This window comes from Panthera leo, chromosome D2 (assembly GCF_018350215.1).
Source record: "Panthera leo isolate Ple1 chromosome D2, P.leo_Ple1_pat1.1, whole genome shotgun sequence".
Lineage (NCBI taxonomy): Eukaryota > Metazoa > Chordata > Mammalia > Carnivora > Felidae > Panthera > Panthera leo.
Genome location: NC_056689.1, coordinates 71,278,136 through 71,292,014, shown reverse-complemented (window position 1 = coordinate 71,292,014; position 13,879 = coordinate 71,278,136). Strand labels below are relative to the sequence as shown.

At 36.0% G+C, this 13,879-nt stretch overlaps 1 protein-coding gene across 1 annotated transcript in view; it reads right to left on the bottom strand.

Moving 5' to 3' along the window:
• Positions 1-8,582: 8,582 nt before the first annotated feature.
• Positions 8,583-13,879, bottom strand: part of TRUB1 (TruB pseudouridine synthase family member 1) — a 38,181-nt gene continuing 32,884 nt past the window's right edge. Inside the window, exons 7-8 of the mRNA XM_042908541.1 lie at positions 12,518-12,574; positions 8,583-11,759 (exon numbers count right to left, since the gene is read on the bottom strand). Coding sequence (XP_042764475.1) covers positions 11,500-11,759; positions 12,518-12,574 — 317 coding nt within the window. The 3' untranslated portion in view covers positions 8,583-11,499. The remainder of the gene's footprint in view (positions 11,760-12,517; positions 12,575-13,879) is intronic.

Genomic DNA, 13,879 nt, shown 5'->3' with positions numbered 1-13,879 from the left:
TCTTTATTCAAGAGGATAAGATTCCGGTCATCCCAAGGCATGTAGACCGCTACTCAAGAGCCACTATTTTCTGTGAACAAGAGACAGAAGAGGTCGGTTGCTAATGGTTCAACAATCCAGCTCTCTGTTCTTGCATCTTAGAAATTCTACCTCCTGAAGCTACAACCAGAGGCCTACAATTCTAACAATTTTCTTGGATTTACTACCTACCGTTTCAGAGTCCTTCAGTCCACTCAGTCCGCAATGCCAGAGCAAGATGGTGGACACACTTACCCCTATGTTGCAGGCCTTGGTCAACCAGAAGTCTGCCTGCCTGTGTGGCAGGAAGGCTTTTCTATTAAAGGACGCCAGGGGTTCATACACTACACGTTTTCTTATATTACTACTATTGCTGTGGTTATACGATAGTACTACACCTGACTAAATGAACAACGATCCTCTGACGTCATGTAATAGCTAGAAGTCGTCCTAAGACTTGCGATTTCTATTGCTTCTCTATGGAAAGGCTATGCCACAGATAGCCTTCATCGATTATCAAACAATTTGCCTTTATACTTTGCTTAAATTTTCATCCTATTGCGTATCATACTCATGTATCACGCTAAATAATCTTCCTTTTTAATGTTTACACACTTCAGATATTTGTATACATTTAGCTTGTTTTGCCTTCGTCTTTGCTTGGCTGAGCTGTACATATCTAATGCTTTTAGTCTTTCCTTATTAATCAATGCCATCAGCCTCTTAATCATTTCGGAGCTTGGCTTTGAACTTCGTCCAGCTGGTTTCCATAAGCCTAGTAATGAGTAGCCCAGAACCAGATGCAGCGTTCCAAGAGCAGTGTCGCCCAAATCAAACCACTCCCCATTTCTTCTCTGAATGCTCAGTCCCAAACCACAAGGGCCTTATTTTCTGTCATATTAGAACAGAAACAAATGTCTTATTTTCTGCTTTTGTGCCCAGTTATTTTTTGGCATTACTGCATGTGTTTCATTCCTCCCACTAAACATCTGTGCTTCAGATCACTTTTCTCCAGATGTAATAGAAACAGTATTTTGGAACCAGAAGAGTACAGAGACCCAGCTCTGCCACGCTGGCGATGTGACCCTTGGCAAGTCACCTAGTATTCAACGCGACTCCAAGTTCTTTACCTAAATGACAAGTAAAGACTGAGCCTTCCTACTTCACAGGACTGTTGGAGGGTCAAATACGAAGACAGAAATGCAAAACATTTATTGACTTTAATGGCATGTATGTTTGTGTGTGTGTGTGTATGTGTGTGTAGATATATCTACACATATTTAGTATGCTTTAGTACACTTAATATACAAGAGGTAAACATCTACATTCTCTAACAACTTTTTCTGCTTGCACCAATGGCCTATTGCACCATTTAATAATCTGTGTTGCCAGGAGTTCTTTGTTTCAACTCCGTTCTTCCTATCAAAACAATATCTTATAAAGCATGGTTGAAATGTATACTTTGAACCATATGCCATGAGAATTTCAGGTTTATCCTTCCCTTACGTATCAATCAGGTATATGGCATTTGCTTCTGTTTTCTATTTACTAAGTTCTAAGAGTCATACTAAACACTTAACCTGAATGACCCAATTGAGACTTCACAAGTCTACGAAGCAGACACTATTAATATCCCCACTTTACAAATGAGGCAACGGGAGCTCAGAGAAGTTAACTTGCCTAAGGTTAATAGTTGGCGAAAAGCAGTAGAGCTTGGAAGAGCTACGACATCAGAGCCCATGTTCCCTACCCTGAGCATGACTTAATATTTCAAATAATAATTGGGAATCTTTAACCATAGATTAAATTCAACAAACCTATGTGCCAAACACTGGAGAGAAATGAGGAGGTGTGGTTCTTTCTAGGAGGCTCTTTGGTTAGGGGAGAACTATTAGTGGTTTCAAAAGGAACAAAGCACAATAGCTGTTGTTAGCATAGATGCCTCTACCGATTACCCGGCACCCAAGAAAATGCTACTCTTCTACACAAATTCAGATTCGTTCCCTTTAGATACAGTATTTGATGGCTATTGCTAATCATCTTGTCCTCCAATTCCCTAGCCCTCAACTACCTAATAAGTCACTGAATAAGGTCAATTTTCCTTTAAACTGTCCCTTTGAACATAGATTAGCTGATGATACTTTAATTTGGAGTTTTTTTTATTGTCTCAGTCCTGAATCCGTGCACCCAATTCCATTCAAACTGGGCTGTCTGCTTCCTGTTTCAACCTCTTCAGCTCTTGCCACACATCACTACCAGAGTAATCCCCTTAAAATAAAGCACCCATGTAAACCAGTCCCTCCTCTGGAGCTTTACTCATTTCTGGCTTCCAAGGTTCCAAATGACCTAATGCCAGTCTGCCTTTCCGACCACATCTTAATGCGACTGCTCTTCTCCACCTGGACCTTCTCTTTCCTGACTGAATAGGCCTGGTACACTGCCTTCTTGGCTGGAACTACTCCCCCCTCCTTTCTTAATGCCTTGAATATTATCTACTGTTCAAGGCCCTCCTCCTCGATGCACCTATTGTCATCGCTAGATAGGTGATTTCCCTCCTCTGTTCTCATTTGGAGATCAACAGACGTTTGCAAAACTAATCATTGCTCCACAAAACATCATTAGCACTTTTTGGCAAATACCAATACTCATGGGTATCAGTATTGGACCATACTCCTCTTTTTATATGTAGGAAGTAAGTGAACTAAGTGAGTGAAAACCTCTTAAAGGCTTGGACTATATCTTCAAGACTTCTTTTGTATGCTATATATGGTTTTCCCATGCAAAAGTAGTCATGAATATTTGACAATTGACATATTTAAATTGTATAAAATAAAATCACCTATTCGTCACCTTTAGGTTCATATGGTCAATTCTGTGAACCAAAAGATTATTAATGACTTAAGATACCTGGTCTCTAAGTTCTGTTCTGACTAATGCATTAATTTGGAGTTGAGAAAAGTTACTTTCTACGCTCTAATTTTCTCACCTATACTGGAAGAATCAAAAGTCATATGATTTCAAAGCACCTTAAACACACGAATGCTAATTTATGAAATGCTCTGCCATGAGTCAATGGATCAACATATTTTCTAAGGATATAAAATTAACTACAACATTAGAGTTTTGCAACTCAGGTAAGCTCATCAAAGCAGGTAAGAGGAAAACAGCTGAAATTGTAATAAATTCTTGAAGGCCAAGAATGACAATTTAGGAATTTGGAGAGTTCCAGACAGAAAGGAAGTCTCTTTCTAGTTCTTTTCCATGGGTCTCCACTTGGTGCATGTAAGAAAGATTGAGGGCAGGGCAGGAGTCCTGAGAGAGACCCTGTGGGGTAGCACACAGGCACAAAACCCACCCACTACATGAACCCTTCCCTTATAAGAAGAAAAACCATAAACTTTGAGGGGAGAAAAAAGAGGCCCAAGCAAAGATCCATTGCCTTTGGTAGAAGGGCAGAAGCAAAAGCTGCCTGCCACTGCAGGAAGGGTAAAAAATGAGCTTGGCTCAGGATCCTGCACTGATACAAAGTGGAGATCTGTTACTACTGGGAAAGGGCAGAATTGCTAAACAACAACAACACACACACAAAAACAAAAACCAAGAAACAAAACCCCCAAAAAACCCACTCCTGAAGTCCAAGAGCACAAGACTGAGGCTGGATGAGAGAACCAAGAAATCCCTCCTTGAAGCCCACCGAGTAACCAGCAACAGCAGTTCACCCCTGGGAGAGGTGAAAAAGCATAGGTCACACTCCTTCTGTGGCATAGGTATGAAGGACTTGTTGAAATGTGAGCATGCAGGGAAAAACTGAGAAAAATCATCCCACAGTTCACGACTCCACTAAACACAGTGGCAGCAGCTTACTCACTTCTATAGCAATTAGAAGTCTGGTACATTAATGGTAAGAATAACAACAAACCCAAACCTATTTCAACCATTGATTAGACTGCCCTAATGTCACACACTAATGGCTGGATAGAAGATGTGTGCCCATTTCCAGATGTAAATACTATTTACCTCAGTCCACTTTATGCACAGTATTTGGCATTGAATCAAGAACTATGAAACACACACACAAGAAAAGAAAAAGACTTTGACGAAACAATGAGCAGAACTAGACTAAGGTATGACCCAGATGGTGGCACTAACAGGCAAAGACTTTAAAATAACTGTAATATGTTAATGGACTCAGTGGAAAAGGTAGACAACGTGTATGAACAGAAAGGGAATTTCGGTAGAGAGATAAAAACCAGAAAAAAAGGAACTGAATCAAAATGTTAGAATTAAAAACACGCTATCAGAGATGAATTTAATAGGTGTATCTATACACTGGACTGAGGAAAGAATCAGTGAACTTCAAGACAGGTCACTAGAAGTTACCCAAACTGAAATCTAAATGAAAAAAAAAAAAAAAAACAACAACAGAGCATCCAATAGCGACATGCCAATCTTACTTAAATGGTTGAATATAATAATAGTTTGAGTCCCAGGAGAAAAAAGAGAGCATGGAGTAGAATAAATATCTGAAAAGAAAATGGCTGAGAATTTTCCAAAACTGATGAAAGAAAACAAACTAAAATGCAAGAAATTCAGAAGCCCCCAAAAGGGTAAATACAAAGAAAAATACACCTAGATACGTCAGGGTCAAACTGCTAAAAATAAAAAATAAAACCTTGTAGACAACAGAGAAACTATACAGTTCAGAAGATCATTAAATGACACAACTTAAGTGCTGAATGAAAAAAATGTTAACCAACCTAGATTTATATACCCAGCAAAAATATCTTCCAAAAATGAAGATGAAATAAACATTTTTCAGACAAAAGCTGAGAGAATTCATTGCTCTTAGACCTGTGCTAAAAATATATTAAAGGAATTTACTCAAGAGGAAGGAGTATGATAGCAGAAAGAAATTTGGTTCTGCATAAGAAAAATGAAGAACACCAGGACATAGATAAATATACTTTTTTTTTTTTTTTTTTTACAATTTTTAATCTTAAAGATAACTGTCAGACTAAAGCAGTGGTCAGCAAGCTACAGTATGAGGGTAAATATATTTTATTGGAACATAATTCATTTATGTGTATTGTCTGTGGCTGCTTTCGTGCTAGTGGCAAAGGTGAATAGCTGCAAGAGAGAGAAACCATACGCCTGCAAACTCTAAAATATTTACAATTGACTTTTACAGAAAAGGTTTGCTGAACCATGGTCTAAAGAGATAAAGTAAAAACAAAGAACAACAAAATTCCAACATATTATAGGGTTTATATGTTAAAGTAAGATATATGAAAACAGCACAAAAGACTGGAGATAAGAAATGGAAATATACTATTATAAGGTGTCTACATGATAGATGAGGTGGTACAATGAAGGGAATTTGTGATAAGTTGAAGACGTGTATCATAAATCCTACATCAAACACTAAGGCATCTTTTAAAAGAGGCAGAAGTAGCAAGCCAAAATTGAGATAGAATAAGATACAATGGAATACTAAAAAAAAAAAATACCCAAAGCTGAAAGCTAATAAAGTGCCCGTCATTCAGTACAATGAATAAAGGGCGGTATATTCACACAATGGAATACTAAACAATAAGGAGAATAAATAGCCTACAACCATAGGCAACCAGATGGCAGAATCTCACAAATGTAATTTTGAGCAAAAGAAGCCAGACATCGGTGAGAATGCAAACTGGTGCAGCCACTCTGGAAAATAGTGTGGAGGGTCCTCAAAAAATTAAAAATAGAACTACCCTACAACCCACCAATTGCACTACTAGGTATTTATCCAAAGGATACAGGTGTACTGTTTTGAAGGGGGCACATGCACCCCAATGTTTATAGCAGTGCTATCAACAATAGCCAAAGTATGGAAAGAGCCCAAATGTCCATCAATGGATGAATGAATAAAGATGTGGTATCTATATACAATGGAGTATTACTTGGCAAGCAAAAAGAATGAAATCTTGCCATTTGCAACAACATGGATGGAACTAGAGTGTATTATGCTAAGCAAAATAAGTCAGAGAAAGACAAATACATGACTTCACTCATGAGGAATTTAAGATACAAAACAGATGAAGGTAAGGGAAGGGAAGCAAAAATAATACAAAAACGGAGGGGGACAAAACAGAAGAGACTCTTAAATATAGAGAACAAACAGAGGGTTGCTGGAGGGGTTGTGGGAGGGGGGATGGGCTAAAATGGGTAAGGGGCATTATGGAATCTACTCCTGAAATCATTGTTGCACAATATGCTAACTTGGAAGTAAATTAAAAAATCCATATAAAAAGCCAGACATCAGAGTATATATTGCATGCTTCTGTATATATAAAGCACAAAAGAAAATTAATAATTTATAATGTTAGAAGTGATTACCCTTGGTGGTAGTTTGGGGGTCAGTGGCTAGTGACTGGAAGAGAACTTCAGGCGGCTTCTGGTGGGCTAGTAATGTTCAGTTTCTTGATTTGGTTGCCGGTTACACGTGTGTTTGCCTTGTGAAAATTCATCAGGCTATACATTTATGATATGTGCAATTTTCTGTATAGATATTTTCAGCGAAAGTAAAAAAAAATACTATTTAAGCTGTATTTAAATATATATATTTAAACTAAAATCTGATGAAAGAACAAGACGGCACACAAGAGGGATTTTGAAAAAAATATTCTAGAAATTTTCTAAAAATACAATAATCATTAAAATGAATATATTGTTAAGCAGTAAACTGAAATAGCAGAAGGGATTCATTACGTGCAAAAGATTCAAGGAAATTCCCCATGCTACAGCACGGAGGGCAGAGAGAGAAAATATGAAAGAGTAATTAGACACATAAAACAAAATGAGAAGATGGGACGTAAATCTAATACAACTGGATGGAAGAAATGCACTATTCAAAGTGACAAAGGAAGAGAATTTAATGAACAACACAAATTCAGGTTATGAGTTTCTGAAGAAATGCACATTTATTTTGTACTCAGAAGCCTACTATTTTAGAGATGGAAAAGTTCTTAGAGATGGACTGGTCCGCCCCCTTTGTTTCAAAGATAAGAAAACTGGGGCCCTGAAAGATTGACTTGCCTGGATCAAAAAGCTGATTAATAGTGGAGACAGAAACTATCTTAATGTTATATTTTAAGAGTCATGGGTAAGGGGCGCCTGGGTGGCTCAGTCGGTTGGGTGTCCGACTTCGGCTCAGGTCACGATCTCGCGGTCCGTGAGTTCGAGCCCCGCGTCCGGCTCTGGGCTGATGGCTCAGAGCCTGGAGCCTGTTTCCGATTCTGTGTCTCCCTCTCTCTCTGCCCCTCCCCCGTTCATGCTCTGTCTCTCTCTGTCTCAAAAATAAATAAACGTTAAAAAAAAAAATTTAAAAAAAAAGAGTCATGGGTAAGAAGAACAAAATAGTAAATTCTGACTTCAACTTTCCTGCTGGTATCACCATTTATAACAGCAATCTGAAATATTCCTGTTCATCAAGAGAATTGAACTCAAGCTGAAAATATGAGGCATTATTGATTCAAATGCCATGTAGTAAGTGTTTAACAAATGATACTTAATGATTAGGCCAGGCTAGGGCTGCCCACACATACTGTAAGGAAATAGTGTCGGGACAAGTCTTCTCAAGATTTGACTACAAGGCCATCATAACGATTTCAATACATAAGCTATCTATTATATTCCTCTCTTTAAATTCTTTCCAACATTTTAGAGTGCCTTTTCAATGACATTTTCTCTATTATATACATAATGACAGAAGGTAAATTACTTTCTTCCTTTGAAATAGAACTCACAATCTAAATGAACCTCTAAGTGCCCATTTTAAGTCTGACACAAATTTCAAACTGGTCAGAGAAGTATAAAATGCACTGAAGACCTGATATATAAAGCACTATTTTTTTTTTTTTTTTTTTTTTACAAAATTAATCATTTCTGATGATGGATCAGTAGCTTGTATTCAAGTATTTAAGAGGAAAAGATCTAGTCAGCATAAGAAAATGTGAGCTTAGCCCTTATTCAAATTTTATGATTTTGAATTAGAAAATCTGTATTACTTTTAATGCTCATAAATTTCAAAATCATACATAAAATAATCCTATGACCACCTGTGATGACTTTTAAGATGAAAATATTTTTCAGAAATACAAAAAAATCTAAAGTGGAGAAAGTAATTTGGTATGTTCCAGGTTGAAACATTTTCAGGAAGAAGTTCTTACAAGTAAAACAACTTTACCATGTCATTAAATTTAGGCCTAGAATTACATAATGAAAAAAACAAAACAATCAGTACTTAAATTCATTTTCTCCTGAGAGTCTAGTATTTATCGATGAGTTTGGAACTTTTCAGAGCATTTTGATCAGTTTCAGCTGTGTATGAGTTAAGAATACTTTAAAGTTAAAATAATTTTAACTATTCATATATTCATAAATCTGACCACTATAAGAGGGGAACAGTTATTAACATTCGTAAATCTAGTTAGCAAAAATGAAAAATGAAAATAATTAAAAAGACAACAGACCACGAAAATACTGGCTACCAAGTATTTACTGCAGAAATAATTCATACAAATGTATAAAGAAACCATTAAGACATTTACTTATATAAATGAACAAAGTATACGAAAAAGTCACACAAAAGCAAATTAAGAGCAGTTTTGAACTCTTATACTTACTACCTTAGCAACAACATATAAAACATCCACCCAAAGCTGTAAACTTTTAATGAACGGAGATACTTAAATGGTGCCAGTGTAAAATGTTATAACTCTTTGGGAAGCAATAAGGCAAACATACGAAGAGCCATAAAAGTGTTCTTATTCTGCCAATAATCCCACTCCCAGGAATTGATCCTAGTAAAACTGAAAATAACTTCAGAGTTCAAGAATTACGATAATGGTTTAAATAAACTGAATATGAAGTAATATGATTAAAATAATAATTATCAAAAGTAAATACAAAGAATCTCAGAACATGAAATGAAAAAACAGTCGATTAGAAAATTTAGGTGTCTTAAGACTGTAATTATGTAAACCAAAAAGGGAAAATGGTAATACAAAATTAAAGTTCTGAAGTCCCTGCATCAGGATGGTGAGGATTGTGGGTAATTTTTCTATTTGGCAAAATTTTCTTCAATGTTTTCAATATTAAGAAAAAGATATATAATCTCTACTCTTCTCCACCAGTAAATTTATACATGGCAATTTTTAAGTTGAGAAATAGAGCAGAAATGCCCCAACTGTTTCCTAAAACCTAAATTTTCCTCTATTTGGACCTTAACTGGCAATGCCTGATGACCTATCACCTGGGCCACCCCAGCAGACAGAGGCAGACTCCACTTCTGAGTGGGACAAACTGCGGGGCACAAGATAAGTAAAGTTGTAAACTTACAAATTTGTGTGTTTGGTATTTTATGTTAATGCATTGAGATAGCAAACTCTTTTCCTTACAGTTTTGTGTGTCAGAATTACTTTTAATATTTTCATTTAAGATACCTTGCCAATGTGATAAAACGCTCCATATATAAAAAGCTATATATGCTTTATAAATTTTCGTACTGAATTTATATTCAGTTAACTACAAATAAAATCCCATGACTTTACAGATTTAAAATTTTTGGAGATTGCAAACAGGCAACTACTTTTAAAAGAGAGGCAATCCATAAAAATCTAGAAACATCTGATTTATGAAATTTTAAACTATTCTTCCTTTAGAAACTATATTTATCTGAATAAACGAAGCAGAATTTGGACATTTCTAAAGACTGGCCACATAATATATTGCTTTCCCATAATAAAAATATGAAGGACTCGTTATATGTGAAACGTACCATTTTGTGACTACATTTCCAAAATTATGTTAAAAAGGGTTAGGGAACTTTCAGTAAGCTATTTGAATGAAAATGTTGGAGAATAACTTTTAAAATATTTAGAGAAGAAGGGATTAGCTAGACATGTACGGTAGCTATCTCGACGTCTATAAATATAATTTAAAGTTGTAAACTTACAAATTTGTGTGTTTGGTATTTTATGTTAATGCATTGAGATAGCAAACTCTTTTCCTTACAGTTTTGTGTGTCAGAATTACTTTTAATATTTTCATTTAAGATACCTTGCCAATGTGATAAAACGCTCCATATATAAAAAGCTATATATGCTTTATAAATTTTCGTACTGAATTTATATTCAGTTAACTACAAATAAAATCCCATGACTTTACAGATTTAAAATTTTTGGAGATTGCAAACAGGCAACTACTTTTAAAAGAGAGGCAATCCATAAAAATCTAGAAACATCTGATTTATGAAATTTTAAACTATTCTTCCTTTAGAAACTATATTTATCTGAATAAACGAAGCAGAATTTGGACATTTCTAAAGACTGGCCACATAATATATTGCTTTCCCATAATAAAAATATGAAGGACTCGTTATATGTGAAACGTACCATTTTGTGACTACATTTCCAAAATTATGTTAAAAAGGGTTAGGGAACTTTCAGTAAGCTATTTGAATGAAAATGTTGGCGAATAACTTTTAAAATATTTAGAGCAGAAGGGATTAGCTAGACATGTACGGCAGCTATCTCGACGTCTATAAATATAATTTGAAAGAGCAAACTAAAGAAAAAAAAAACCGTATCACAGGGATTAATGCCCTGTAGAGGTATAAATAAATACTAAAAAATAGACAAAAGAAATTTTAAACTGAAGACACATTCCTTGGCTTACTTTTTAAAAAATTATGCTATTTAGTAACTTGGTACAGGGCGGTTGATTGTATGGATGAAATCACCAGGAAAAGATCACGTAGCTGCCAAGTATAAGCCACGGGGCTGTCCTTTGCGCTCATGGTAGACGTGAATCTAACTAAATATTTAGTCTTCTTACATTCTGTTAGTGGTAGCAGCAACAATTTGGTTTATTTACAAATATTTATTATAAAAGTTTATCCGTTTCCAAGAGCTAAACAAACATAGCTATTACCAGGTTAAGTACAAGTCTTGTCAAGTAAATGTTAATAACTGTAAACTCCAAAATGTAAGTTAAATAATGGTCTTTTCAAACATAAGAACTTCAGTATAATAGAGCCACTAGGAAGCCAAAATAAAGTCAAAGTCAAAGTTGCATTCAGTCTTGTGACACCAAAGAAACATATAGCTTGTATTTCTTTTTTCTTTGATTAGAAAAAGACTCTGAAGAAAGATCCAAATCAGAAGGTTGATTTTCCTGAATCCAACTGAACAACATAACATCCTAAAACAACATTTCACAGTGAGGCAAAGAACTGAATAAGTCACTGCAAAGCTATTTATAATGTAGAGCAGATAAATTGTACACCAGAGAAACTGTCAATGATGGACATTTTTCTTCATGCGAAAAAAAAATCATGCGGGAAGAAAAAAAGAACAGTTGTTCATCTCTTGCATGTAGCTTGCCATTCTGTACACAGGACTCAAATGTCAACCAAGAAATGACGACAACCCCAAGCCAATCTTAAGAGGCCTTAATTATATCCTCTTCTCCCTTTGTCTCATTTAGGGTTATATATTCACAGCTCAAAACTTGTTCATTAGACTCCTCAGGTTTTGACTTTTTAAGTGCCAGCTCTGCCGGGAGAAGAGACGAGCAATGTTCCAGAGACTGGGCGATGTCATCAATTGTCCACTTGTCTTCAGGAAGGGCATGCTCTTCTAGTGTAAATGGGCCCTGCTTGGTTCGGGTCAGCTCTAGGACGTTGGCACAGGAAGACAGTTCTACGGAAACAAAAGGCGAAAAGAAAACCCACAGGGTCAACGATTCAGTAGTCCACAGTCATCATGATTTTTCAAATGACAGAACACCTCGGATTCAAACCTCTCAAAACCACCCCAAATGTAAAACTGTAATAAGCTAATCTAAGAACCAAGAGCCTTGACAAATGACGAAGTAGCAAAATGGTATTTAGTAACTCACCTTATAAACTGCTTCAAAGGCCACAAGGAACTTACACAGACTGTTCTTACTTAACCGTGAAGCAAACCCAGGAGGGAACTATTAATCTCATCTGCAGATGAGGTAACCTGACCTGTCCGGTGCCACAACCGCCAGGAAATGGCAGGGCCAGGACTGCAACTTTCTAGCTGTTTGTAGGACTATGCCTTCCAGTTTCTAAAAAAAATGTTACTTGCATCAATGAAAGTAACTTTGAGACGGATCCATCTTTTTATCTTATCCCATTTGAGTTAAAATCTTTCATACTTGCAATTATGTTGGCTCTTGCCTTCATTATTCCCATCTTCATTTTCTGCTCCTCTCTCTCTCTTTGTCTCCTGTTGTTACAAGCATCTCACTGCAGCTGCTGATGCTGATAATTGTATGCCATAAACCTACAATGCTTTTGAAGCTGAAGGCAGCAAGGGTACAGTTCCCTAAGGCCGGCACTCAGAGATATGAAAAATAGAAAATTCCCTCTTCCCATCAAAAGCGAGTATTACTCTCTAAATGATAATTCATAATTCATCTTTATGCTTACCTTTGCCAATGTCACTGACCAAGCTTCTGATATAAAAACCTCCTCCACATTCAACATCTGGAATGTTAACAGTGACATGGTAAATTGCTAACCTCCCATGAAATCCACTTTACATAGAAATGATGCCCCTAAACAAATGTAAAAATGCACTATGCAAACAATCGAGTGATAAAATATTTATGTGCTAAAACATAAATTATTCATCCAATAGCATATGTGTTTGTGAGATTGAAAAGTCAGAGTGTGGAGAGAGCAAACAGCAGAAACTCATGAACACATTTTTAAAAAACTGGCAAGTCACACCACGTAATTCCTTTAGCCTTGTTCCTTTAATAGGTTTTAAATAGTGAGGAGTCTCAGCTTTGATATTATGAGCTGGACGTTTAAAAAAACATTTTCAGATTTTTACACCTTTTCCAGTTAGTCGGTTTTAAATAGGTGGGACATCTCAGCTTCGTTATCAGAAACTGTAGATTTTTAAGATATTGTCAGATGGGTACACTCAAAAAATACAACAAAAACCCCGTATCAGGGATAGTAATTATGTTTGGGAAAATATACTACGTGGAGAGCTCAGTCTATGTAAATGTTCTCTTGGAAATATTCCTGAAGAAGTCATAAAATAACTAAAATTACACAATGTTCCAGAGTGACTGCATATGTAAACATCTTCACAGTAGATTATGTGCTTATTGGTTAAGAGCAGGGCTCTGGATTATTTTCATTCGTCCACAAGACATCCTGAATTTCCACACAAAGGACTACATTCCTGGTGCTTATAGTCTTATCCTACAAAGAAAGCCACTTGAGGGAATTAATCAAAACTCACTACCTGGGGATTTTCTTTTTTCTTCCCCATCGGCTCAAGGTTGGGAACCACAGCTGAGATTAAAAAACGAGCACGAGGATCAAAGTAGGTATATAATCACTCTTGCACTATATTTGACGTTGGTGAAAAGACACTCTTTTGGCCTATTACAAAATAAGTGAACGTAATAACTATTTACAACTAAAATGCAATCAGAAAAATTCAAGCTTCTCCTCCTTTCATAGATAATATCTACCGTGCCGACCCAGCTGCTTTGTTTTCATGGAATGAGGTATTTTTTAGTATATTTTTCTCATTATTTGTCAAATATTTTAAAATCAGGAAACTAAAGAAGTGACTTCATTTTTTTAACTGTACAAAAACCACATTCTATAGGAACTTAATACACCTTAAATAGTATGTCAAAGCAATAGAATATAGGGGAAAAAAAAGTTTTGGGAAATTATTTCTCAAGGGAATCCTAGTTAGTAGTCACTGTGAAATTAAGAAAGAGCAGGATCAGTTTAAGGAAGCCTGAGAATTCAGAAGAACCA